The sequence below is a fragment of the Anopheles coustani genome, chromosome 2 (assembly GCF_943734705.1).
Source record: "Anopheles coustani chromosome 2, idAnoCousDA_361_x.2, whole genome shotgun sequence".
Classification (NCBI taxonomy): Eukaryota; Metazoa; Arthropoda; class Insecta; order Diptera; family Culicidae; genus Anopheles; species Anopheles coustani.
Window position 1 is genome coordinate 70,792,072 of NC_071289.1, and position 26,235 is coordinate 70,818,306.

Sequence of the window (26,235 nt, forward strand, 5' to 3'; positions counted from 1 at the left end):
GTACTCGATCATTTTCGATCAATATTGCCTTTTGCAAACTACAGCAAACGGTATACCATCGCTCGTGCACACAACTAACGACGACGGGTTACGTTAACGTGGAACGCACGAAGGACACGAGTAAATTGGTCAATGGCAACCACCAACCGGCGGTGGTGGGAAGAACAAGCTTTTCGGCGAAGATTGCTCGCGAAACTATTCCGCCTTGGTCGTGGCGCGTTGCTGACACGATTGAGGAGCGCCTTTAAAAAACTTCATCCAAAACAAACCATACGAGCAGCGGGAGGGGAAGTGTCAAAACACAGATGTTTGCCGAGGTGCCTACAACACCGTCTCTACATTCAAGCGCGAATATTCGATGAGTACCGCGACCAGTTCCAGTTCGGCGTCGCATCAGAGCGGATGGTTAGCAGTGCACGAGGTTCCTGAAAGGGTTAGCTGAAAAGTAAGGTTATCTTAGGCACGGCCGCGTGGTGTCGCCGAGCTGGAGCTCAAGTCAGAGAAATCCTAGCCGACGCACATCTCGTGCTGTTTGAGTAATCAAGCGGATCACGAGTTTCGTGCGATCTGACAAACGGAAGGAAATATTCCTTTCGTTACGGCGGGTGACCAGCCGCATTTTGACTGCGCACAAGCGTGGTTGGCTAGCAGTGCTCCTGGCCGCATGGTGGCAGTCAAAAGGCGACGCCTACAGAAAATCGAAAACCACAGAAAATCAGGACATATGGCCTTTAGTTGCCAGTCCTTAACCTAAAGAGGTCTATGTCTCCAGGTTAGCTTGCGAAGGCCCAGGAAGCTGGATTCAATAGCCGTACTGGAGTAAATCCTCGACGAAGTGAAGAAGAAGAAGAGTACCGCGACCGCAGTAGCACAGTTTTGACAAAACATTCACGCAAGGACCAGTGTTGAGAAAACCCGGAAAATATGCTACAATAAGATAACAGTATGCTGCATAGGTTTGGTAAAATTTTGCAATTATAAATACTATTAATCGCTGGGAATTCGCGCTACCCGTCGAATGTTCGCGTTTGGTTATAGAGAGGTGGGTCCATAGCTTTGCTATGAATGTCATTTGGCATTTGAATTTTGGCAGTTATGGTAGATGTTTGTTTGCTATGAAACACGGGATCAGATTTCCCTTCCTGACTAAATAATTGTAGTAATTTTCCTTTAAATGTATCCTCTATCAGCAACATAGGGAAAAATACATAGAATAAGTGATTTTTTTACATAATCAACCCAATGTTCGTTATGAGAATCAATATAACAGTATTTTCATGAATTTTGACCAACTTCTTCGCAGGATTATCTAACTATTCGAGCATCGACAGATACGCGTGCTGAATAATGGAAAGCGCAAATAATGTCCATGGTTTGTACACAAACCAGGCGGCTGTAAGAAATGTCGTAACATCACACAATATAACCTTGATATGTATAAATAGAACGTTCGAAAGAACTAACATCAAGGTTCGAGGTTTGGATTCCTTATAAAATGTCCCGTCAAAGTGAGTAAAGATATATAAAAATGTTGGTTTGCTCAAATTGCTTAATGGATTGATTCCTTCATGATTGTTTTAAAAGGAAAGAAAGAGTTGTGTACTCACCATGTAGACGATTCGGTCGCCCATTTCCTTCTCGCTTTCCTGTACCTTCACCAGATAGATCGGCTGTCGGATGGGCCCGGTCGGGCGTGCAGGGTTGTTGCGACCTTGCGTTTGACCCGGCGGCCTGGGATGCGGATACCATCTTTCATCGTCCGTAAGGCTGGTACCACGCTTAATCGACCGTTCATCGTTTGCTTCGGGCAACAGATTCGCACGTTTGCTTGCCGATGGTTCGGGCTTCTGGTGGTCGGAGAGTGAATCCGAAGAACTTTCCGTCCCAATGGCTCGTTTCCTACGAGCCGGCCCGCTGACCTTCGATTGCACCCTACCGGCACTTGCACTCGCCACGTTGCCAGTAGCGAATGCATCTAATTGGTTTTGTTTTCCCTTCGGTGCGGCCGCATCGCCAAGGCCTTCGCTGGAGTGCCGTTCGCTACGCACATCCGGCCTCGGTTGTACCTCGATGATCAGATTCGTGCTATCACGGCAGATGAGATTGATATGCAATGATGGCTCCAGGCGCTGAACCAGCGGCCTTAAGGCGGACGCTGGCCGCCTATCCTCCGAACAAAGGGTATAACAGCGCTCAATGGTCTTATGACACGGTGGTAAGTGACGCACATGGGACGATGGAATAATAAAACCCAACGATAAGCAATCGATAAATCACAAAATTCGTAATAAATCTTCTCACCTTAGGTTCTACCGGAGTGCTGTTAAATCCAGGATGATCCGGACTCCCGATGGTGCCTTCCGACCCGGCCAGGCAGACCGCCGTGCACGCGCCGATCCGGTACAGCTCCTGATCTTCCTGCTCGTTGTGCAGCAGCAGCTTGTCGCAGTTGATGTTATTCGAGAAGAATATAGTTATGCAGAGGACCTGCACGTACTTCAGTACGATCACGTGCATCGTGGGGCGGTGCAATGGCGCTGTTGTCAGTAAAAAACCGCTATCGATTTGCGACACGTTCGCACGCTCGCCGACGGGTCAACTTTGGTCCGTACTGATTTAGATTAATTAGATGTCGCTTTCTTTGCGGTATCGATTAACTAGACCGATGGGGTTCGGCTCTCCCAGGGCTGCCTCTACCCACACGAGGCTCGGACGGTGGACGTTGAGGAGTCGTGTTAAGTCGTCCCGGAAGGAATCGTGGCACATTGCTTGAGCTTTCTTCTTGCCGTTACCCGTGACGCTCTGCTCACGTTCAATTCCCAGCACAGTTTGAAGTTTATAGCTCTGCGAATAGAAATAAATTCGTAAATGGTCAATATAGCCTACTCATTTTTCATTACAATGTCATGAAGAACAACGTCCCGGAAATCGAATCAGAACATGGGAAATCTATTTAAACCACCATCAAGTGTTGGTGTTACCGACAATGTGGTAGAAAATATTTACGATAGAAATATGAGGCATATCTGATGTCCTGGTATGCCAAAATGGTTGAACACAAGTGCCACCGCTTTGTACGTTGCGTTTCACATCGAATGCACTTCACGGAGGATGAGGTTTTTCGTGAAATACGGCAAAAAAGCTCTCATATGGACCAATTTGATCTGGCAACATCAGAGGGATTACGAGCGGTTTGCTGTAAATTGCGTCGGCTGAAAACGTGTCGGTGAACTATACTATCAAATGTACTCAAACCAGACCCTCAAAATGAAACGAAACCATTTAATTGCATTCCTGAACCTGTGCGCTGTATTCTGACCTGTTTTCCGGATCCGCCTACGTATATGGATGAGTTTCAAACCATTGCAAAGGTGTATCGTGCAAATTACGGTTTAAAAGTGGGTTAATTTCTTGCTGGCTTCATAGGCCAATCAGCGCATATCAGATATCAGATGTTTGCATATAGTATTTCAATGTGATGATATTAAACGTTTACCTTATAGGTTTTATCTCTACAAGAACATTTTGTTTAGATAGAGTCCATTGTAAAAATAAACAATATTTTTTAAACTTTTGAATTTCTTATGTTTTATGCAATGTACCTTAGCTTAGTTTTGAGAGTTTTATGACGCACAGCACCAAAGTTGTAGAGGTTCAAACCAGGGTTGTGTCACACAAATCTTTTATCCGAGATTCATTCTAAATGATTTATTAATCTTCCGAGATGTACATTTATAAATTTTTTATTCAAAGATTTAAAAATGTATTCCATATATAAAAACGGTAAAACTATTTTTCAACTTTTTTGACCGCTATATTGCTGAAAACATTGACGTTGTAGTATAAAACGTATTTATTTTTTCTAGCAAGCTGGGAGCTGTTTTATTTGAATATTCGGTCGTAGGTATTACAGCGTAAAGCGTTATAAATTTTGAATTAACTCGAAAAAACATGTACGAGTTGTTTGTATTTTTTATGTTTTCTCGCGACTTATTCGTAAGAACCATATTCTATCGATGGTTCTTTCGATGGTGCTTAGGTAAAATGTGATTAGATGTTATGCGTTCAATATTTCTCTTATGCCCTTGAAATGTATTTTGCAATCATACTGTCCTCGATTTATAACAACCCCTTATTCTGGTACAAGAGGGGTTATCAAATGGATCGATAGGAGATCACATGTTCGTTTCGTTCTGTCGCATAGTCCTAGCCTTCTGCATTTTCCTGCAGATTTTTTAAATGAAGTCACATGGTTTTTTCGTTTGCGCCTGACCGTGTTGGAACGAGGCCTAATTGCATCCAGCAGAAGTATTCATTACCAGAGCCGGTATTTTCCCCAGGAACTCGCTGCATTAGGGCGCCTAATTGGGCGTATATTACGCCCGATTGTCGTCATGCCGTTTGACATACTCGTACGGATGTACTCTTAATTAATACCTAGTTCCACAGGTGCATTCCACGGAACATGTGGTTCGTTTTCTTTATAAGCTCCCGGCATCCTGAGCGGCCGTTTCAAACGGTTCAATCGGGTTCGGTGAATTGCAGTGGAATTCAACTTCTTTTGGTTTAGTAAAATCGATTCGCATTGAAATGCAATCCATTCGGCGAAGGATCGACCGCTTCAAGCAGCAGGATCTCTTTGTTTCGCGCGTGGTGTTCGTGAAAGAGAACTTTGCAAAGTTAAAGTGCGACTGATCTGAGGATTCCGCAAAAACCTGCGCCTTGCACGATTTCCCTCTCATTGCAGAGTACTTGGCGTGTACCGGGGTGCCCGGGATGGTCCATTCTTCCACCGGATGGTCTACTATGTGCCCGATATATTCTTTGTGCTACAGATCGCCACCATAGTGTGGGATCTGGCGGGCGTCCTGGACGACATCGGTCTGTTCGGGGACGATATGTGCATTCTGACGGGGTTGGTGATGATGCTGGTTAAGAAGTGGCACTGCATCGTCAGTATCGAGCGATTGGACGAGTGCATCGAGCAGTTTCAGCTGTACTTTGAACGCTACATGAACAGCGGGGAACAGTTTGTCGATCGTATTCGGCGCCAGAAGTTGCAAGAAGTTGTGCTCTTATATTTCGCCAACGCACTGGCCGTAATACTAGGCGGTACCTTGATCTTGCACGTAAGAGTTGCTGTACCGATGCCCTTTTTATACTTAGCCCTTTACATGCTTCATTTATTATGTTCCCCTGCTTTTCCCGTATTGTTTTTCAACAATAAGTATAGCTTGTGCTATGCAAGACATAAATACTTAAGTTATTTAGATGTTTCTTTTTCAGTATCGCATATGACTTATTCAAAAAATTTCAATGCATAACATTTGTTTGTTTTTTTTTTGCATGCACTAAATGGTCCGTTCACATAAAAAACTACTTTAAAATGTACTAACAGCTGTTCGACACCATTTAAAATTGTGTCATACCACCAGGTTCTAATAGGTGCACTCTTTAGTTCATCAATTATGTAAGTAACCGACACGAATGTAACGCGTTCACGGAAAGAAGGATTTCTATATGTTTAGCGATGCAAAACTCTCGCACATTGGGTTTCTTTCGTTCACGTATCCGAAGCAGTAGAAGTTGATATTTTTATGATCTCTTTTATTCTTACCGAACTTCGAAATTTTATATCGGCAGCTACGAGGTTTCAATTCTAACAATTTGTCTATCATTATTTCACGAATCTATTATTACTATTACACGAATCTATTATCTCTAATGACTATGAAACATTTGTTGGCTTCCCTAACTGGCAGGCACTCCTCTCCAACGGTGAGTCCTTTATCTTGCGCGCCCGGTATCCTTTCAATACGGCCACTCCGCTCGGATACGGGTTCGTGTTCCTGTGCCAGGCCTTTCTGGTTTCGTATGTGCTGTTCAACGTGGTGTACTTTGACTCTGTGGGCTCACTGATGCTCAGCCAGCTGTCGCTGCTGTTTCAGCTGCACCGGATGGAGTTTGAGGCGATCGGCGAGGGGCTGCTGCTTCCACCGGTTGGACCGCTGCACGGCGACGATGCGATCCGTTTGCAAATTCACAAGTTAATTGAAAGCCACCAGCAGCTGCTCCAGTGAGCCAAATTGTCGTTTGTCGGGAGTAGGTCGACATGGGTTCACTTTCGTGCGTTCTCCCGCAGGTTTGGTGATCGGGTGAAGCGGCTGTATGAGCCCAACATTATGGCGCAGTTCGTGTGCAGCATGGTCATCATCTGCCTCACCGCATTCGAGCTGATGTTCTTCAAGGGCGATCTGATGCAGATGTTCCGCTTCGGGGCGTACATGGTGACGGGATTTTTTCAGATATTCGTGTGGAGCTTCTTTGGCAACCGCGTTACCGCCACGGTATGAAGCTAGAATCATACCGCCACTGTATGATTTTTTCTTTAAAAAAACACCCATTGAGGTGTGTTTGTTTTCGTCCTTCTTTCATACAGTCTACTAGCATCCACGAAGCGATTAGCACGAGCAACTGGATCGTGCTCAATGATCGACTGAAGAAGGACCTCCGCTTCACGATGATGCGCGCCCAAAAACCGTTCGTCATCGATGTTTACTGGCTGTTTCCGCTGACATACGAAACGTTCATTGCGGTACGATTCGGAATACACAACATACAGTATGTTTTCTCATTTTTCCATCTTTCAACAGATCCTAAGCAGATCGTACTCGATGTTTACGCTGCTTCGCACAATGATCGAATGAAGTAGATTCATGGATGTTTGTTAAATCAGTAATAACAACACACACCTACACACAGTTTACACATGAAAATATTGTTCTACAACCGTTTAAGTACAGCTGAAACACCCATAAGTCGCTTCAATATCACATTAAAAACCATTCACACTTAAGAAACTTCTTATGGAACTGGTTTACATGATCATTTTGTTGGAAATGAAGATGCCACATAATGGTCAAAAAAGTACCTACGTACAACCTTAGTAAGTACAAGATGTATTTGGGAAAAACGTGGCAATAGTGGCATTTTGATAATATTCATCTTTCTCTTTCAATGAATTATTACAACTTAATACATAGAAATAAATATGCAGTCCCTCAACTAGAAATGAGTTCAGTGATTGATCAGTGTTTCAATATTTTAAAACCCTTCAAAGACCTATCAGATGTTCGAAACATATTGTGAACTTTTTAAGAACACACTATATACAGGAAGATTGACTATCACGGTACGCAAAAAAGGAAGAAGGCTAGTAAGCCGTTAATGGTAAGGTGTGACGGAAGACGGACGGAAAAAAAATAGACGAAGAAGACGACGAACAAGAAGCACATAAAGCATGTTCATATGAATTATTCGCTATTCCATCCAGGAATAGTGATTAAAAGTTTGAAGAAATAGTTTAGGAAAACACTATCACTGGTTTAAATTTATCTTGATGTACAAGGTCTGATTTTCAACAAATGTATAACATTTCAAAGCTTTCAAATGTACCCAATTTTTTTTGACGTTGTTCTAGAGACCGTACGAAGGTTAAGTTTGACGACAAGCGTATACAAATCAAAACTCTTGTGCTCAAACAGAGTACTATAGATAAAAATACTGAGTCTTCGAAATGCGCCTTGTAAACTTTCCGGAATGCAAACTACGCTGGAATGAAGTTTACGCTCCCTTGCCATTACTCGTTTCGTATAAACTGGCACTAATAGACAGCTTTCGAACGCAAAAGTGTATCCTGTACATCCGCTCGCTTGTTATAGGACGCCTTTTGCAACTGTATCTCTATTGCACGGAACCATATTTGCCCGGGACTGTGACTGTGTGTACCTTGGTACGAAACTTTAGTCTGTTCAGAAATCCTGACTGGAGGTAGGTTTCCCTTTTTCCCGACCAACCCGGGCTGTTGTTTGTTCTTTCTCAGCGACATCGAATCTCTCAGCTCAACCAACCAGTGCCGGGTGGATTGCACGTGTAGGTTGCTCTAGAATAAAATGATTAAATCACGTCAGAAAACCCTTCGAGCGATCAAATGACTTCCCGGTCGGAGTGCAGGGTACAAAGTATTGGGCGTCTCCATCTCGGGGTTGCTGCTCGGGTTTTAACCACCCACCAGAACGGGTATAATCGCACCGTTAGGGAAGTTCACGTGATACAGCGGGTACGCACACATTGTTAACCGGCTGGAGATTACTTAGCTTGGGAAACCCGTCCGATTCGCTGGACAAAAGGGACGGAAAGGAAATTAAAAAACACATGCTACACCCTTGCGGTTGCACGTGCGCGTTTTATTTTAAAGTATTTTGTTGTTTTGTATACAAATTGCTAATCCTACTAATCAGAATTGTGATGATTTGTTAAAACCGATCTGTATTGTTTTTTCTTCCACATAACGTTTGCCAGTTAGTTGATTTATTTGTATCACGAGTGCTCAGCAAATAGGATTCAAACATTGCTGTTTTAACTACAACGTAGAGTCACCGAAAGAAAAAGAGGTTGATAAATGTTTTAGACGTGATCCACTGATCAGCCAAAATTTTAATTTATTTTCTCCTTTTCTATACTTTTGCGACTGGCGCTTTTCTCTTCGGTACTGCCTTTTATACCAAGTCCCTCACTAGCGCCCTCTTTCAGCAACGATACTCTACTTTTTCGGGAACGATCCTTTGCCCGCGGGGGCGTTTGACATGTCCCCACGAACACTCCCACGCAGGTGTCCCCATACGGCCCTGTCATTTCTGACAATTGCAATTGTATGGGTTTGAAATGGTTTTAAAATGATTAAAAATATATTTTTCCAACAACTTCCTTTCCTGTATGGTTTTTAATTTCTGTATTAACATGATTTAACTGATAGAAACATTTGAATCAACATAAAATTACCGGTGTAGCTCTAGCTGTAACCTTTTGCCAATCTAATTTAATCTCATACATTTCATTAGCCGAAGCAACTATCAAGGTGGTATTCAAATATCAACCTACGTGCACGTTATTTGCCTACGTTCTATAAATTAATTTGCAGAAAGCTTCCTACTGCTTGATACGGTTCGCTTCCAGTTACATTTCCAAACCATCCAGTCGAGCGTTAAATTTCATAAATTGTCTTCCTCAATCAGTAACGAAGCATTTCCGTCCTCACCTTGAGGGGGTGAGTCCTTCGTCCGCTGGCTCAACCTACGATTGTTTGCCGTTTGCTTTCAGCAGTGCGGTACCACCCAAGAGAGGTATCAGTTTAAACCAACACTAACAACAGCTCCCTTTGTCGGAAAAGTGGAGCTTGGATCGACTCCGGTCGGGTTTCTTTTACGTTCCGTTTCCTTGCAGCCCTTTTTTTTTTTGTTAAAGCGCCACCGAGAGCAACGATTGCAAGATGCAACAGGCAGCATGGCCTTCTGCAATGGAAAATAGATGCATCCATCACCATCGTCATCATCATCATCCGATCGCGGTGCCATCCTTCCTTTTTCCTTCTCTGTTTTTGTGTGTGCCTGCTTTCCGGTTCCATTTCAAGTGCCGTCTTACATCGGCGTCCGTTATGGAGTGTCGATTCAACTAGCGATGACCGGCTGAACATAAAAATCGTTTCATAGGGAGATATCAGTTTATTTTCACTTTCAGGGACGTTCTAGCACTAGCACTTGCGACTGTAATCGTTACAAACCATCGATGGTCCGTACAGGTGGATGGATTGCTTCTGCAATAAGCTGCAATCGTTTCAACAACATATTTCCGGAAACGGGTGAGATTAACACCAGAAAGATTTTTTTTTTTTAAATGGTACCATCCTTGGTCAGCTGAGCTTGAGTGCAACGTAATCATGATTATCTCTCGCTTCCAGCATTGTTTCCATCACTCTCGTAACAAGGATTGCAGTCAATGGTATGCAAAACAATAGTTTTATTTTCCTTTCCCAAGGATAAAATACCCTTCATATTTGATGGCTGTTTTTGACGTCCAGCAGAAAACGTATCAGTTTGATTGAGTGTTGTGGATTGCATAACATGCGCCATAAAAAATAACCTATTTCGAACCATTTTCTTCTGTTTTAGTACAGTGAAACACCATAGACAGATGCCCGATAAGCATCCTCTGAATATAAAGAAAAGCCTACATAATTTATACTTATTGCAATTAAAAGAATGCATTTCAATAAACGAATCAATAAATGAACGATGGCAATCATATTTTGGGCACGCTCACGTCACTCACTGATGCTCCTTGGTTACGTGCATTTACTAAACATATTTCAAAATGTTTATCGCACAAAATGTACGATATTCTCCACCGTATTGGTATTTCGATAGATGTTTGTTTTAATGCTTCACATGATCATGACCGTTTCATCGGTTGCTGTATTGAAATTACAATCGAACGCACTGCACGTGATTCCGCGTTGGCGATGCTGACACTTTAAGCTTTTGCACCCTTAAGTAGCCCTCATGAATGGGTAAATGCAGGCAACTAAACAATTACAAACGCACAAAGGTGTGCACGAGCACCGTCGGGGTGCATCGTGTTTGCTGCATCAATAATGCAAACTAAATTCCATTGTTGGCAAATGGCAGGCCCGAGTTCAGTCTTTCTATTCTGCGAATTTGTTTGTCTGTTTTGCGGAAAATGGATATCTCGTTAAGCGTGAAACAACCTTGGGGACGCAAGGAAAATCGTGCCAGGTGGAAGGATGCACCGGGGCCGGCAGTTTCTTTAATTATTCAGCCGTGCATGATGTGATCTATGAAATAAATAGCCTGATGAAATCCAATAATTTCCGCCTTGTTGACAAGACGTTACGGATGGGAATTGTATGCAGATTTTCCCGGAAAAACCATTCGATAAGATGCATGTGTTGCGTTTGGCGCAAGGCACCGTATATTTACAGCCGACATTGCAGCTAAAACACGAAGGAGGGCAAAGAACGGACGACTCTTACGAAGGATTTAAATTGTATGGAATGTTTGCTCGACTGGGAAAACAACCGACCCATCATGGGAATGCTCATTTTCGCCCCAAATCGATGTGGAAAATGAGCATTACAGCGTGGGAATGGTTTCAAATAGCAACTTAACATTCCTACGCTCATGTTTTCGTACAACTTAGCAACTATGCAATAGGGCCCAGTTTGTGGGCGGAAAATAAAACGTATTTCTATGGAGCGCCTATTTTTATTGTCAGCTCTTTCATACGTCCTTGATTCAGCATTTTCTACCATAACTGTTATTTAAAATGAGTTTGTTAAGCGAGTTTCATTTAAATATACTGTCCAATCAAGGTACTGATTGTTGGCCAAAGACAAAAACGCGATAAACCATCCAAGAAGTTTGAATACTGGATTGATTAAAGATTTAACATATACCTCAGATCAGGTTGTGTTGAAACAAAAATAAAATGCCACAGATAGGTAACCTGTTTTATCGAAACACAAATCGAAACAGTATTAACTTGTTGACGAAAATATTCTACTTTGCGCAAGTATAAGGGATTAAAAATAAGATTTGTGAAAATAGGATAGTTTGAATTTTAAGACTTGACACTCGTTTCCCCGGAAGTGTATTGGGTTTCCTGTAGAAACCATAGTTGGTCCGTCCAACGGCAGTGAAGCCGTAGGCATTGCACGCGCGTGGGCTTGCCATAAAATCGTACATGCAATATTACTGCACATAAATAGTTTTCCTGCTAATATCAGTACTATTTTTAGGTTTAAAATCCTTAACGATCTCCACCAACGAGTGTTATATGTTCAACCTGTATAGTTTAATTTAACCTGACAGGCTATAAGTAAATAAATAATATATCTATAATTTAATTATGTAAATCTTTAGAATTGGTACACCTTATACGAAACTTGTGTACACTAAGTCAGCGGTATGCCATGTATGTCATAATAATTAAGACAAACCCACCGCCGTAAATATCAATGAAACACTGTTCATCTAAATTAGCATTTTTGCGTGTTTAATTTAATTTTATGGGACGTTGAAAAGTCTGAATTCAAATTGTTTTCGGTAAAAATGAGAACTGTGTTTGTAGTCTAAATAAATTAAAATATCCAAATCCACTATTGTTGAAGGACGAGCGAAAATTGAATGTGAACGGTTTCATATGCAGAAAAAGGTACGGTTTTAGAATGGATTAACTTGTTGGGAATGCAATTGTCATTTTCCCCAAAAATTCACATCCGTCCCAATTCTCGCAATCAAGCGCATAACATCGTCGACTGGTGTTTGTGCCAGCGCCCGTCAACCATCCTGCCCGGACCGTGCTCAGGAAAATGGTGAACTTTTCAATTAAATTTTCCAGGTACGGCCGGTGCACAGCACATGCTTTCCGGTGACGGTTGTGCCTGTTTCGGCTTAATCCGGTAGTGATGCAAAACTAGAGAAAACCAACTCAGGCGAAGGACTTTTGAGGCGTTTAAGTTGCTAATAAAATGACAACAAAACAATGTTCCTCGCGATGCTGACTTTGGAGAAGACAACTCCCATCGGGCGTGTGAGTTTGTTGAATCAATTGGGCAATTGTTGTTCTTTTTTCAAATATTTATTTGTGACAGTGTGTTGATTGGCTCACCTTCTGGTTGTGTGAGGCAGTAAAAGTCGATGCCGGCGATGGTTCGGACGATCACTTCACTTCGAGCGTGTTTCGGCCCCCTGCCAAAGGTTACATCCAATTTGCGTTTCGATTTAGTTCGACCGTGTGCTGGAGCGTTGCTTCCAGTTGCTGGCGCATGCAGTGCCAGATGCGGTTTCGATTGATTTGATTAACACGCGCCCCACACACAGCCACACAACCTCCGGGCGAGGGCAAGGTTTACGAAACTGACGGGCCAACTCTTCAGTAAGAACCCTTTTTTGGATTTTTGGAAATTATTTGATTAACTCGCGCAATGGCGTTCTTGGAACTGGCATGTTTTTTTCTCTCACTTTTGATAACACAAACACAAACACCCACACCTACACACAGATTCGAATGGCATTTGGTGCAATGCCCATTAGAATCACAAAAAAAAAAAAAATGGAGAACGAGGAACTTTTCACAAATGAACTGAACTGGAAGTAATTCAAAAACATTAGTTGATCAATCTTATCGATCGGAAGTATCACGTGGGAAAATGGAAATGATTTAGCTTTTCATCGTTAGCGCTTGTCACGCCAGCTACACAAGTTGGCCACTTTGTTCTGGCCCGATCACTTTAATTCGATCGAGATTGATTTTCTATCATCCAGCAGCCCACCACCGATGGCGATGGACCGGGCCCGAAGTGTTGGCGATAAATGAAGACGACACAAACACTACGCACGAGGAACGGGACGACTGTGGTAAGCGGGTCGCGTCACACCGATGTCTTCACACACCCAGCGGCGGAAAGGTACGCACTTCCACGCACTCGCAACGACGGAAACGCCGTGCTCTAGAACGCATAAGGCCCCCATCAAATATGCTTGAGGTTGAGACCTGTTGAATGTATGGCACCGGCACGGAACACACTTGCGCCGTTCGATATGTTGACAGTGAATTTTTAAGCAGTACAAGGTTCGTACCACAACGCATGCAGGAGTTAAGAGACGAAATTAAAAACACACTCGCTGCGCTGGTGTCAAACGAGAACAAAATGAAAAAACAAACGTGGAAAAACATCCAATAACAACCAGGCCTATCAATTCCCTTAAGATAGACGCGAAGAACGAAAGAATAAAAAACCTATTCAAAACACACATTTGAATTCAGCCCTGTGGGGAATTTCCGATGCAAATCTGGGAACACAAACACAAGGACACCAAGGAGTTGCCTGCAGCACTTAACTCTTGAGGGTACGGACTGCTGCACTAAAGGAAACGAAACTTCTTCTAAGTCGATACGTTACATGTTGTCCCAAAACACAAAGCTTAGTGCATTTTTCATATCTTATCCAGATTATTTGGATCATTAGTTTAGATAGGAAAAATTTAATAACTGCAGTAATGTTTTCAACGAAAACCCTATTAAAGACTGCTTGTTTCATGGAATAGTTTAAAAGTATATTTTAATTACTAGTTCTATTCGGAAAACATAAATTTTACATTTTCACGAAAACATGCCACAACAGTGGTTTCACTAGAAATAAAATTAAAAAACAAAATCATTTACTGTTCTTTAGTACACAATATTATTTCACAAATATATATATATAACTGTTTGAGTCCAACAATATTTGATCATTGGGTTGTGCTGCAACTCAAAACCACCAGCACAACAATTATTACTGTACCGAACACACTGGTCGATTTGTTTACAATTGCAAGCGAAATGTTTTACTTGATTTTTTGTTCACCAATCACAAAAAAATTGAACAGTTATTTCTTCAAGGGTTCAAGGGGATGGGCCATCTACTGCGATCCGTCCGCGTGAAGTAGAACCGAACAACTGATCGACGGTGCCATCGGTGGCGCGTGATGATGCGGTTTTGATATTTTGAAGCCACCAGAAAAACCGCCGCAAATCAGTCACCGGGACGGACGGAAGACCGCGGTCAGGTAGACTTACGGAGTGTCGACACCCGCGTGGGTATGAGGAAGCACCTGGGTAACATTGGGTAAAACCTAGTTGGCAATGTTTTCCTCAACTCGGTTCGCTGAATGTTTCGAAAACAGTGCACACTTTACCTGGCGCTTAATGATGATAAAGTACCCGCACCTTGCCGGTGCCGGAGAATGGAGGGCGAGGAATTTTAAATGTGTTTTAACGACGTTTCGAAAACGTGGTAGGAATCACACCGTCGGAGGAAAAATCACCTGCAGGTGTATTAACAAATTTCTTCACAGCTTGATCGGTAGTGCGGTATGTTGAAAGCTTTAAAACACTTTCTGCGGCGCCAACGAAAGCACGAGCGATAAGTTCGAGCGCTCACTATCAACTGATAGCAACGCTGTTATCGATACGGTCGATTCGGATGTGGGTATCATCCCGCGCGTGCCATCGATGTGTTTGTCATAGTGTCTCTGCCGTCGCTCCTTTTAGTATCGCGAATGTCGATTGCATGCTTGTGTGCACTGGTAACGAGCTCAGCAAAAGCTTCTTTTTTATACCATCCTTCACGTACCACGGATCTGGTCTATTTCGATTGACACATCTACTCCAACATCCTCCATTTTATCTCAAGCGAAAAAAGGACACCTTGACCGCTTGTGCCCTGTACAGCGTGTTCTCACAAAGGATGCGTTCGCGATGGTGAGAAAAAGTGCATGTCTGCCGGAAGAGTGCATCAGCCACCAGACAAGAGAAAGTTTCGTACAGCGAGTCACTGCTACCGCGAGCATTATATTATCGTTCGTATGAATGGACGTAGTATTTTGCCAGGTCCCGATTGAAGGATGAGCAAGACTGGAGAGTACGTCAAGTGCACGAGATGCTTATTTCTCAACCTGCACCGGCAACCGAACTGCATCGCTCGGTGCCATTAAAATATACGTGCAACAGGCGGTAGGAAGAAATTGTACGTGGTGGTTTTTCATTCATAATACGTACATAGGTTTTTTTTTTTTCATTCCTACAGGTGTCGGATTGATTGAGCTAAAAACTTGGAACTGCATTATATTATTTAAAAATGCAATGAATGAATGAACTGATGTTAGTGAGACCTACTAGCGTAATTTGTACCGATGCGAGGAGACATTTTTTAGTGGAAGAGTAGAACCACAGGAGCAGTCACTGTTTTTGTGTTATTAGATCAGTTTATGCAAATAAACCGCAAAACTACTCATCTACAATAATCGTTTACATATGCTACTTTGCTAATAACTGTCTTAAATTATTCTTTTCCTAACTCAAACCATATGTGTCATTTTTCTTGGTCGCGAAATTAATACTGCTCAAAGGCAATTCAATAGGTAACATATGCAATTCGCATATTTAATCTCTTGAATATGGTGCCTTTATGGCATAGAACTAATCAGCATTGTCCTTATTGCCCAAAAATTTAAACATTACGATCCCGGCTTCCTTAGATGTAGTCAAAATGTTGCCATGACTGTACATCTGCTGCTTACCTATCTGTAGACTGCTCGATTCGACCGAAGGGTTAGCCGATGCACGAACCGTCGGTAGACGCTGCTCGAATGCATCGGGGTACATGTGCAGTGATGCAGTTTTGTTATAGCATTATGATGTTGTGAGCATTTTCATTATTTTCCTCTATGCTTTGCATAGTTGTTTACAACTTTTTACTTTCTGGTTTCAGAATTGATTCGACTGTTGCGTGGTATTGAGAGCAACATTGAATTTGAATTTCGTCGAGCAATTCATTTCGTATAATTATCAGGTAAATTGAAACCAAAACATTCCCTCAGATCATAAAATCGAAAAGCAAACTTATCTGCTTATTAAAGGCTGCAAAAGAGTCTCTTATGAGCGTCAAACCAGGAAGTAACATCAGTGTCCAATACAGTCATAACTATGCTATCACTGAATGAGCGGCCTCCACCCCCAAGCTGCATTAGGGAAGGCGAGTGAGTTCATCGGCATAGAGAACAACGCCAGAGGCAACCGGAATGTGTGCTGTGTCGTGATTCTGACCCACACTCCCACTGCTATCAACATGCAATTTCGCAGTACACCGTGACGCAGCACGTGTAATCTATTCAGAGTTACCGAGATGAAACTGCATCTCTGGCTGAACCGGTTTTCGCTCTGTGTGTCAGTAGGAAAACCTTGTGTCGAATGATTCTCAATGTAAACCATTTCCTCGTCGAAGACGGCATTTGAATGTCAACCGGTTTTACATGGCGAACTCGTGCGATGTTACAACAAGGTACAGGAAGCGGGAACGACAGTGAACTTGAACTCCTTCGTAACTTAACCCATCGGTAATTATTGTTTGTTGGTTGCCTGCTTTAAGTTTTCTTTATTGTTTACAGACTACTTACAATACGATAGACTACCCGATGTAATGTTCCAGCTGACTGCTAATGGGGTAAAACCACGAAAATTTACAAAAAATCAGCGAGTAAATGTGAGAAAAGTACACCAGTTGACCATAGAGAGCACTATTTTGCTATAGTCTGTTCATATAGAAGAATGTAAATTTGCCTTTTTACTTGCGAACGTGACATTTAACAAATGTTACTAACAAAATACATAAATGAGCTTGCTTTGCGCAGAAAGATGTATACCATAGAAAAGTAATGTTATTCATGAAATAACTTTATTTTATAGTTTTTACGATTTGAATACGCACGAGCTCTGTCCTTTTTCATTAACTTAATCCTTTTTTCAAATTAACGTATTTTTTCTGTACCTCTGATTTAGTTCAAGTTGCAATAACACCCTTGACGTAAGTTAAAAGAGCTAAATCTAAAACTTTTTAGCGAAATTACTCTGCTTTATTGTGATAAATGTAGTTTTTTTTACGTGCCCAGGGCCTTTTCAAGGTGATGTCCATGCAACGGTGCCGAGAGTTTATGAGTCCTTTCCTCACGAGTCGGGATATGGTGTTCCTTCCTTTTTTTCCCACACGCCTGCCCTCACTCAAGGGTGACCACAAACGCTGCTCTCCCATCTCGGCGACTCATCGTCGACTGTTTTGCAACGTTCTCGTTCTTGTTCTCGGCTTTTCACCTCACACAACTTCGTACAAATCGCAGTTCAGACGTGTTCGGTCCACCGGCGGCAACAGTCACGCCACGCGTATCTCCCCATTCGACAACGAACGTTGTCGATAGGGACATTTTCTGCTTTCGGTCACTTCGTTTAGTTCATTTTAGTTCGTCATTTTTCAGTACGAATCGAAGTTAAATTTTTCTCATCACGCAAATTCACGTGTTTCGCACGGTTGTGCAATTTCGGTCAACCAAACGCTCGTGGCAGTTGTCAACAGTTTTCTTTTGGCGAGGAGTGTACCAAAACCTCCCGAAATGACGGTCCCCATCGAGCTGACGGATGTGGAGAAGGGTAAGTGTCGGAAAATCCAGGCTTGGCTTTTTCGATCGCTAGTGAAAGTGCAAACAAAACAAGCAAATCCGATCCGTGCGTATCTTCCAACCCGGAACAATGGAAAACTGAATGCTCAGAATGTTGTTTTCCCGGTGCTGTTTTTCTACGATCGTGTTATCTGTCAAAGGCGAACACCCGGTGTAGGAATTTTCCCCTCGTTTCGATCCTGCGCACTGGGGTGGTGTGCTCTATTCCACCAGATGAGAGTTCGCCACCGAATTTGCTCGTGAAACGTGAGGAACGATGAGTCGGCTTCCTTTGTTTACGATCGAGATAAAACAACAAAAATGACAGTGTAAAACGATCGTACTACGATGCAAAGGGTGATCGTGTAATTAAAAAAAAAGTGCTTCCACACGAATATCGGTAGGTGGATTGGAAAACCTAACCTTTTCCACGCGATATTGCACGCGACAGAAGCGTTTGATTTATGGTAGGTAAATTTCAAACACTCGAATGCTTTTTGTCCAACCGGAGCAAGATTCGAGTCGATCGAAAAGGCGAAAATGGGTGTTGGTGGAAGGCAAAAACAAAAATACACCTAATGGCTTCTATCTGGTGCTTGCAAACGATCCGTATCGCGTGCTTTTGCCTGTCGAGGTTCAGTGATTTTGATGCATGTTTAATTGGGGGTCTGTTTGTTTAAGTGTGCATATTTATTTTATCATTCGAAATTTAAAACAAAAACAAGGTAGAAGTATACCAGGGAGAGGTTGTGCGTCATTTCTGGATTGACTTAAGAGAAGGGGATAAAAAAACAGGAACATTCTAAGGTTGCTTTGTTCTCGTAAGTCTGTTAGTGATTTTTAAACTAACAACATCAGTTAATGTTCGTCATGAGTTTAATTCCAGCTTATCGTTTAATCAACAAAAGCCCTTAGCAAAAGAGGATGACATTGAAGTATTAAAAAGGAGTTAAGACTCTGTTATGTAATAAAAAATAGATGTTAATCTATAACAAATTTGACGTGGAGTTCGTTCTCTGATACGTTCATACAACATACATCGACTACATTTGAATGATTGGTTGAAAAAACCAGTGCATTTTACACTCTCAAAAGAAGCGTACTGCCTCAGGTTTGTTACAATAAACTAAAATAAGTTAAATTAAAAAAAAGTTAAATATTATTATAAACCCTGTTTATATTTTAAATACTTCACAATTGAAACATTTGTTTTCTCTTATTCTGCGTTACAAAGCAGTTTAATTTAAATAATTTTACAGTCATTCAAGATTTGTTTGATGGTAAAGCTGCGTTGCTAGCAAGTTGAGAAAACATAACATTTCTGTAAATTCCGAGCCATAGGTGAAGTTTCTGTGACTTTACGAAACATCTGTATAAACACATTCCTCCACAATCACGAAAGGGCTTGGTAGAAATAACGAAACAATTTCCGGGTTCACGTTGCGAAGGCTCGTGATGGATAGTGAGGCTTGTTTCGATGAAGTTAAATCCCTCTCCGATTGCATAATTGTAAGTAAAACCGACGAGTCACATACGGAGACGCCCTGGGAGGCTCTAAATAATGTTCAGATCGCTTGCCATCGCTCGCCATTCGCTAAGCATCGTCATTATCGTGGTGTTTCTCAACGATCGGCATATAGGTTTCGCGATCGCGATCGCCGTATGCTGGGAAATAAACGATCCGGCATTGTTACTGTTCTTCTCGATTTTTTCCGCTCCCTCTTGTAAAGCGCACGTTCGTTGATCGGGACTCCATAAGAACGGGAGACTTTACGGGAAAGCATAACAGAACGAGACAAGGATGAGAAGAGACGCGGGCATCGTTTTGAAGCAGCGTTCAAGAGGTTCTTGCCAAAACCTTTGGGAGCCCGAGGCGGCTCGGTAACAATTGAAAGTGGGCATGACGAAGGGCTTTTTTTTTGTTATAACTTGTGGTTTGTTGGCTCCATTCCGTTTCACATGCGGCGTTATGTGCCATTATAATCTGTTTTTCGTTTAGCGAAAAATTGTATTCCTACCACCAAGAATATCCGAAATTGATTGGTTTGACGTGAGACTGAAGTTGGGCACCGTCTTTGAGTCACCTTCAGAAAATATTGAAAATAATGATGTAAATAAAGCTACAAACTAAATTCTTGATTTTCCTACTTGTTGATTTCCACCTTTTCCGTTTGCTTCGCAGAGGCGAAAGATTATTTCACAAACCTGTTTGGGTCGTTCTGCAATCCCGCCCCAGATGGCGATACCGAGGCCATCCTGGAAACGCACCTACCGCCCTGGTTCGACGAGGCCAAGTTCAAGCGAGGCCAGCAGTTCTACACCGACAATCGGTTTGGCATCTTACAGGCGAATCTCTGCAGTTTGCTAGTGCTGCTGGCAGACCCGAAAGGCCTGCGCATTCTGGAGCACACGGGAAAGTCGAGTACCGCGGCGACGGCTCAGAAGCGGTACGTGTCCACCTTAATCCACATGAACGACTGGTATGAGTGCGAGCTGACGCCCGGCTCAAGGTAGGTTGACATTTTGCGACGTCGTATCGAGTTGTGTAGCCTTGCGATTCACGTGCTTCTGTATTTCAGATCCTGGAAGTCTCTGGCGTTGGTGCGCCGGATGCACCTCAGTGCGTCGAAAAGCGCCGTAAGGCGGAACCTCGGCAATATCAACCAACCCGAGATGGCGCTCACGACGTTCGGGTTCGTGGGCTTTCCACTCGTGCGGCCACATCTGCTTGGCGTACGCTACGACAACCGGGAGGATCGGGAAGCCTTCGTGCACCTGTGGGCCGTACTGGGGTACATGCTGGGCGTGGAGGACCAGTACAACATGTGCCTGCATCGGCTGGAAGTGGTGGAGATGATCTGTCACCTTGTGATGCGATACATGTTCCTTCCCTCGCTGCAGCTCGAGACGCCCCTGTTCCGGCAAATGATCGGTGCCATCGTGGACGCGTTTACCGACTACTTGCCGTTTATGTCGTACGAAAGTGTAATGTTTTTGACGTGCCGCCTAGTCGGCATTCCTGGCTACCAGTACGCGGTCGACATGGAGAAGGAGCGCCTCTGCCGGCCGATCCTTTCGATGGACGAGTTAGATGTGGTGCTGGGGTTCATGGAGCAGAAGGATGGCTACCGGCAGGTGTTCGAAATGTACCGGGCCATTTTCTCCGACAAGATACGGCTGTACAACGTGAAGGAACTGAACAGCCCGCTGGTGGACGATATTAACCAGAACTGTCTACTATCGCTGGACGGTACGTACCGGAAGCTCGCAACGGAACCGGACGGTGGCGAATTCAACGACGAGGCACACTTGCGGATGGACAGTTCGAAACAGCATCTCCAGGAGTTGCTGGGTCTGAAGCACAACCAGGAGCTGGTGGTAACGCAGGTTGAGGACGAAGGCGAGTGGAACATGTACCTGAACGATGACATGCTGAAGCTCCTTTCGGCTAAGGGTCAAATGAACGTAAAGTTTACGGTCCAATCGCTCAACTGGTGCTACAGTACGATAGGACACTACACGAACGAGATGGCCCTTTCGTTTATTCTGTATCGAATCAAACGATTGCATGGAAAGTGAAGGCGTTTTGGTGGGGCGACATTTTCGTGTGCAATTCACGGGAACAAGATATCACTCAACGGACAGGGAATCGAAAGCAATATTTAAGATTGAGTAAAAATAGCTAGGCTATTTGAGACACGCATATTTAAAAGCGTACCAAACGAGTTTATAGTCGTCTAAGGATACATAGAATAATGTGGTTGAATGCAATAAATATATAATACATAACGTAATAATTTGTGTCCGATTTTTTGTTCAAGGCAAATGAGGTGATGTTATCTGATCCTTTTGGCAGTGGAAGTAGGATTTTAATTGTACACACAAAGTTCAGACACAAAGACACTGCTCAATCTTTCAGTACGCAGCCCTCGAATTGCTCGAATATGTGCATCGATACCGAAGACACAAACCGCGGAGTTATGCAAATGCTTCCGAGAGAAAGCTTTGACATATGTTTCATATTACGCTTTTATTTTTCATCACAACTTATCCCGTTATGTTGACTGTCGATAATACCATGGCCTTAACGTTAAAAAAACAATCACAGGTAGATTTAAATTGATAACACATCCGTGCATCGTTACTTATAGATTACTTGGCACAGAAAGATGTGTACCATAATTTAAAAATTCTGAATTCGGCACTGTTGCTTTTCTTCCTATTTTGCCCCCAACGGCATCGGTACTCCATAAGAACGGGAGGCCTATCAGGAAATCGTAACGGAACGGAATAAGAATGGAAGCGAGCGACGTTTTGTAGCATCGTTCAAAACTTTCTAGCCGAAACCTTTCAAAACCGAAGACGGACCAATGTCCTTGAGACACTTTCAAACAATTTTGAACATATGAATGATTTGTTATAAGCCACTAGCCTAAAACAATAGCGCATGATTTGTATTTCATGATTCAACGGCTTTCTCAGTATGCAGTCAAACTGCTCGAATATGTTCACCGATTCCAAAGACACAAACCACGGACGGAGTTATGCAAATGCTTCCGAGAGAAAGCTTTGCAATATGTTTCATGTTGCGCTTTTATTTTTCATCACAAGCTTTCTCGGTATGTTGACCGTCGATAACACCATGGCCTTAACGTAAAAAATAAACAATCACAGGTAGATGCACATAGCCATACATCGTTATATATAGATTATTTTTACCAAACCACACTTACACCTTAGCACACTTCACACATCCCGATGTTACGATGTAAAGTAATTAGCTCACTCTTATCACTGCACCAATTTGGTTTCAACGTTCAATATTTTAGAGGTAGCCTTTGGAGTACCGCTGGAAGAGACCACGCCAAAAGGTCGCCCGATCTCGACAGGGATCGTTCACCATACCGGTATGGACGTTGATTTCCAAACAGTCGAGGTTGAAATCGTTGGAATCGCGAGGAATCTTACCCACCGGGCGCCACTGGGTGTTGACCACGCTTTGCGAATCCACTGATGGGTCTCCGTGTCGGGCAAAGCTAGTCCACAAGGCAATCACGGTGTCACGCACCAGATGTTCTTCGCTGGTTGGGGAAAGTGATGGCAGGAGTTTGGGACTGTGGAGGAAAATTGTCTTGTACTAACGATTTTTTGGTTTGCTTCATAGTGGCACTCACTTGAACATGTAGAAAATATCATCTCCATGACACGCGCCATCGACGGTCCCGTTCAGAAACAGACGCTTCAGCAAACTGAACCGCCCGTCGTACGTGAAGCGGTAGTGGAAGTGCGCCAAGTTAGGTTGATACTTGGCCACCCACTCGGCGCTGACGGCGGAATCGGTCATGAATATTACATCGGACAGCAGATGTTTCAGCTGCTCCGGGCTCCAGTCGGTGGGCACTCGGTCGCCAAAGTAGAACTTTCTTATTGCCTCCCCGATCTCCTCCCGGTCCGGTGCTGGCAGATGGCGGAAAATCTTCGACGCCATACGCTCCGGCAGCAGCTGGATGTTTTCCGTACTCTTGCGCTGCACGATGTACAGCCCGAGGATGGCCTCGGCATCGTTGCAGCCTTCGAGCAACGGCAACCGGAGTGTGTCGTACGACTTTAGTATCGTTTCCGGTGCCTCGGTGATGATGGAATCCTCGGTGCGTGTTTGCTCGATCACCGGGAGGAACACGAACACCAGATCACTCTGACGGTCGGCAGCCTGTCCGAGGGCTTTGCGTTGGTATTTGGCCAACAACTTTGCCGGGACCTTCTGGAGCGTTTCTGTAAATAAAATTGAACCGAATTTTAAGGCTTGTTAAAGTTGACCCGAAAGCTAAGAGCTCTCAAAAATAAAACTCTGTATTATTTTGATAATACCTTCCACTATCTATTTAAAATGCCAATGAGCTATTCTTCCCAATTGGCTATCTCCGCTAAAACTCACACTGTCTGCGTAATAAATAAAATAAAAATAAATCTACGCAGCAAACATCATCAATAAAAAGAGTGTCAACCTCTGACCTTGCCCGACGGGTAACCTACATCCGTGTCGAGTTGGTGTATTTTTTCTTCCTCTAGTCAATCAGGCATTTGATGCATCGCCTATCAACCGAAAAGTTGACCTTGCAGTCAACGGACCTCGAAAAAACAAAACTAGCAAACAAAAACAAATTATTTGCCTACTGTCGAAATGCCCATTATCAAGTACCAGAGAAATACAACGTTTGGTTGACGCACTAGCCTAAACTGACTGTCAACAAGTGGCTCGTGGGACGCTGGGGTGTCTGCTCTCCGGCGGCACACGACCTGCTTGCCTTTGTCTCCCTCGGCCACTGGGTCACCGTCATCAGTGGTACACAGCATAAGTCTTTTACATCTCATCGACATACTCACCTAATGCCCCCAGCTGACTGTGGCCATTGTAGCCGAAGTGGCGGGCCAAATTGAAAGCCATGTCTACCGCGTTGGCTTGCATGAACGAGCTCGAGCAGACGACGCCACTCTGGCAGATGACGCGATGGATGTATCTCCTGCATGGTATGGAGTAGATGAAGAAAAAATACCCCATAAATAGGGAGAAGGAAGGAAATAACCACGAGGGATGGTACGGTACGTGCGTCTCACTACCTCGAGTTCGGCGAGAGCATGTGCAGGTAGGCCGAGAAGCTGCCGGCACTTTCACCGAACAGCGTCACGCAGTTCCGGTCGCCACCGAACTGTGTAATGTTTTCGTTGATCCACCGGAGCGCCATGAGCTGCAATAATGGGCAGAGCACACAAAACATGTGGCGGTAATGCGGTTCGGTTGCGTGATTGGTTCGAAAGTGTATTCTTTTACCTGATCTTTCAGTCCGGCATTACCCTCGATGCCAGCCTCCGGTAGGCAGAGGAACCCGAACGGGCCGAGGCGATAATTCACCGTCACAACGAGTACGTCACGCTGCAGGAAGTACTCCGGGTTGTAGAACAGACTGCTGCCACTTCCGCAAGCAAACCCACCACCGTGGAGGAACACCATCACGGGCAGTTTGGTCACGTCGCTCGAACCTTCTCCCGCCGGAAGCCGCGGAGTGTAGATGTTCAGATAGAGACCACTTTCCGCACCGTACACCAGGCCGGAGAAGAAATCCAGCTGGATACAATCGCTGCGCTCGGCGTAGCAATCGACGATCGGTTTGCGGTAGCGATCGAGTGGCACCGGAGCGTGGAAGCGTAGCGTTCCGACGGGGGCCGTCGCGTACGGCACACCCTTGAAGTAGTAGTACGGTGCACCGTTCGGAAGGTGTGCCCGAGCGCCACGAAGTTTACCCTGCAGTACGCTCACAACGGGACGCTCGCGGGGTGGCCAGAAGCGCACCAACCGATGGCGTGCCAGAAAAGCGACACATCCCAGGGCCAACCGGAACACGGCCACCAAGAACTGCCACACATTGTCCCAGTCAACCATTGCGCAAAACGAACGAACGGCAGCAAACGAGTTTTTGTTCACCCTTCGTTGAAGTAATAAAAAAGACCACTTCCCCACTTAAACAGACAACGGACCGATAAGTTACGCGCACAACCAGCACCACCAACTGACCGCTCGGACGGTTTAGTAACACACTGACTGACTGACCGCTGATGATGGTGTGTTTAAGTCAGCCTTTTAACGTTCCTCACTCGTCCCCTGCTTCTCTCGCGGCGGCGCAAACCCGCGAGCAGGGGTTTATGCGCTGCCACGGGCATCTCGCGTGCATCCTCTCCGAGAAAATGAAGTCGCGCGCGCACGCGAGAGTGCGCTAACGGCGCTTCATTCTTGATTGTGTTGCTTGGCGCCTTCCTTCCCCGCGCATGTTGGGGCCGACGATTCCGAGCGTGAGGGGAGCTTTGCGCGGTGGAATTTACTGGCTGTACACATAGGCTGAAACCCATCGTAAGCGAAAGGGAAAGCACAACCACAACTGCACCGCGTGTGGATCGTACCGGTTGTTTGGGTGCGTGGCGTCTGTGTCCTCACGCATCCGCCCCTTTTTTCCCACTTTCTGGACCGGTTCGATCTCCCAAGATTTGAGGGAGCTTATTGATCAATACCGACAGCTATAATGTTTGCCATGGCGTTTCGATTGATATTTTGATACATTGTGTAATTTTAAAGCTTCGACCGTGAGCGGTTTCGGATGGAGCTTCGTCAGGCCAAGACCGCTCAGCGGTTGTAGTGCCACATAAGGGTAGGGAGGAAAAGGGTGTACTTTTAAAATGGCATGGAAGTAGGATAAGCAGAAACAAATTTATACAATTGTTGAATTTTTTTTCATATTTAAATGTTATCTGACAACACACACGTCAAATAGTGTCTTCAAGAGGGCCAGATTAATCA

General features: G+C 44.0%; 4 protein-coding genes across 5 annotated transcripts in view; 2 read left to right on the forward strand and 2 right to left on the reverse strand.

The window, feature by feature from the left end:
* The window catches only part of LOC131263474 (tyrosine-protein kinase receptor torso), a 35,489-nt gene extending 20,692 nt beyond the window's left edge, over nt 1-14,797 (reverse strand). The window contains exons 1-4 of one of the 2 annotated variants that reach the window (XM_058265675.1): nt 14,598-14,797; nt 12,526-12,908; nt 2,302-2,844; nt 1,608-2,201 (exon numbers count right to left, since the gene is read on the reverse strand). In XM_058265675.1, the coding sequence (XP_058121658.1) occupies nt 1,608-2,201; nt 2,302-2,517 (810 nt within the window). In that variant the 5' untranslated portion in view covers nt 2,518-2,844; nt 12,526-12,908; nt 14,598-14,797. The remainder of the gene's footprint in view (nt 1-1,607; nt 2,202-2,301; nt 2,845-12,525; nt 12,909-14,597) is intronic. The other variant, XM_058265676.1, reaches the window with a different exon arrangement.
* LOC131264929 (odorant receptor 4-like) lies at nt 4,591-6,707 on the forward strand. The gene is made up of 6 exons (XM_058267191.1): nt 4,591-4,685; nt 4,748-5,129; nt 5,763-6,076; nt 6,143-6,347; nt 6,440-6,595; nt 6,654-6,707. Exons 1-6 carry the CDS (start codon nt 4,591-4,593, stop codon nt 6,705-6,707), a joined length of 1,206 nt encoding a protein of 401 aa, XP_058123174.1.
* A 2,988-nt stretch (nt 14,798-17,785) lies between the features above and the next one.
* On the forward strand, nt 17,786-21,594 carry LOC131263477 (uncharacterized). Its single transcript, XM_058265679.1, has 3 exons — nt 17,786-17,880; nt 20,071-20,398; nt 20,468-21,594. Exons 1-3 carry the CDS (start codon nt 17,844-17,846, stop codon nt 21,465-21,467), a joined length of 1,365 nt encoding a protein of 454 aa, XP_058121662.1. The 5' UTR covers nt 17,786-17,843; the 3' UTR covers nt 21,468-21,594.
* Nucleotides 21,595-22,423: 829 nt separating this feature from the next.
* On the reverse strand, nt 22,424-25,326 carry LOC131263476 (esterase B1-like). The gene is made up of 5 exons (XM_058265678.1): nt 24,718-25,326; nt 24,507-24,634; nt 24,273-24,409; nt 23,063-23,660; nt 22,424-23,002 (listed from the first exon to the last, which is right to left on the reverse strand). Exons 1-5 carry the CDS (start codon nt 25,324-25,326, stop codon nt 22,714-22,716), a joined length of 1,761 nt encoding a protein of 586 aa, XP_058121661.1. The 3' UTR covers nt 22,424-22,713.
* Nucleotides 25,327-26,235: the final 909 nt, after the last annotated feature.

Excerpts from the sequence above, each read along its gene's own strand:
- LOC131263477 (XM_058265679.1), top strand. The coding sequence starts at position 17,844 with ATGACGGTCCCCATCGAGCTGACGGATGTGGAGAAGG. Across the intron at positions 17,881-20,070 it reads GCTGACGGATGTGGAGAAGG|AGGCGAAAGATTATTTCACA; the intron begins GTAAGTGTCGGA and ends TTTGCTTCGCAG. Across the intron at positions 20,399-20,467 it reads GAGCTGACGCCCGGCTCAAG|ATCCTGGAAGTCTCTGGCGT; the intron begins GTAGGTTGACAT and ends TCTGTATTTCAG.
- LOC131263476 (XM_058265678.1), bottom strand. The coding sequence starts at position 25,326 with ATGGTTGACTGGGACAATGTGTGGCAGTTCTTGGTGGCCGTGTTCCGG. Across the intron at positions 24,410-24,506 it reads ATGCTCTCGCCGAACTCGAG|GAGATACATCCATCGCGTCA; the intron begins GTAGTGAGACGC and ends CATACCATGCAG. Across the intron at positions 23,661-24,272 it reads CAGTCAGCTGGGGGCATTAG|AAACGCTCCAGAAGGTCCCG; the intron begins GTGAGTATGTCG and ends TTTTATTTACAG.
- LOC131264929 (XM_058267191.1), top strand. The coding sequence starts at position 4,591 with ATGCAATCCATTCGGCGAAGGATCGACCGCTTCAAGCAGCAGGATCTC. Across the intron at positions 4,686-4,747 it reads GAGAACTTTGCAAAGTTAAA|AGTACTTGGCGTGTACCGGG; the intron begins GTGCGACTGATC and ends CTCTCATTGCAG. Across the intron at positions 6,596-6,653 it reads CATACGAAACGTTCATTGCG|ATCCTAAGCAGATCGTACTC; the intron begins GTACGATTCGGA and ends ATCTTTCAACAG.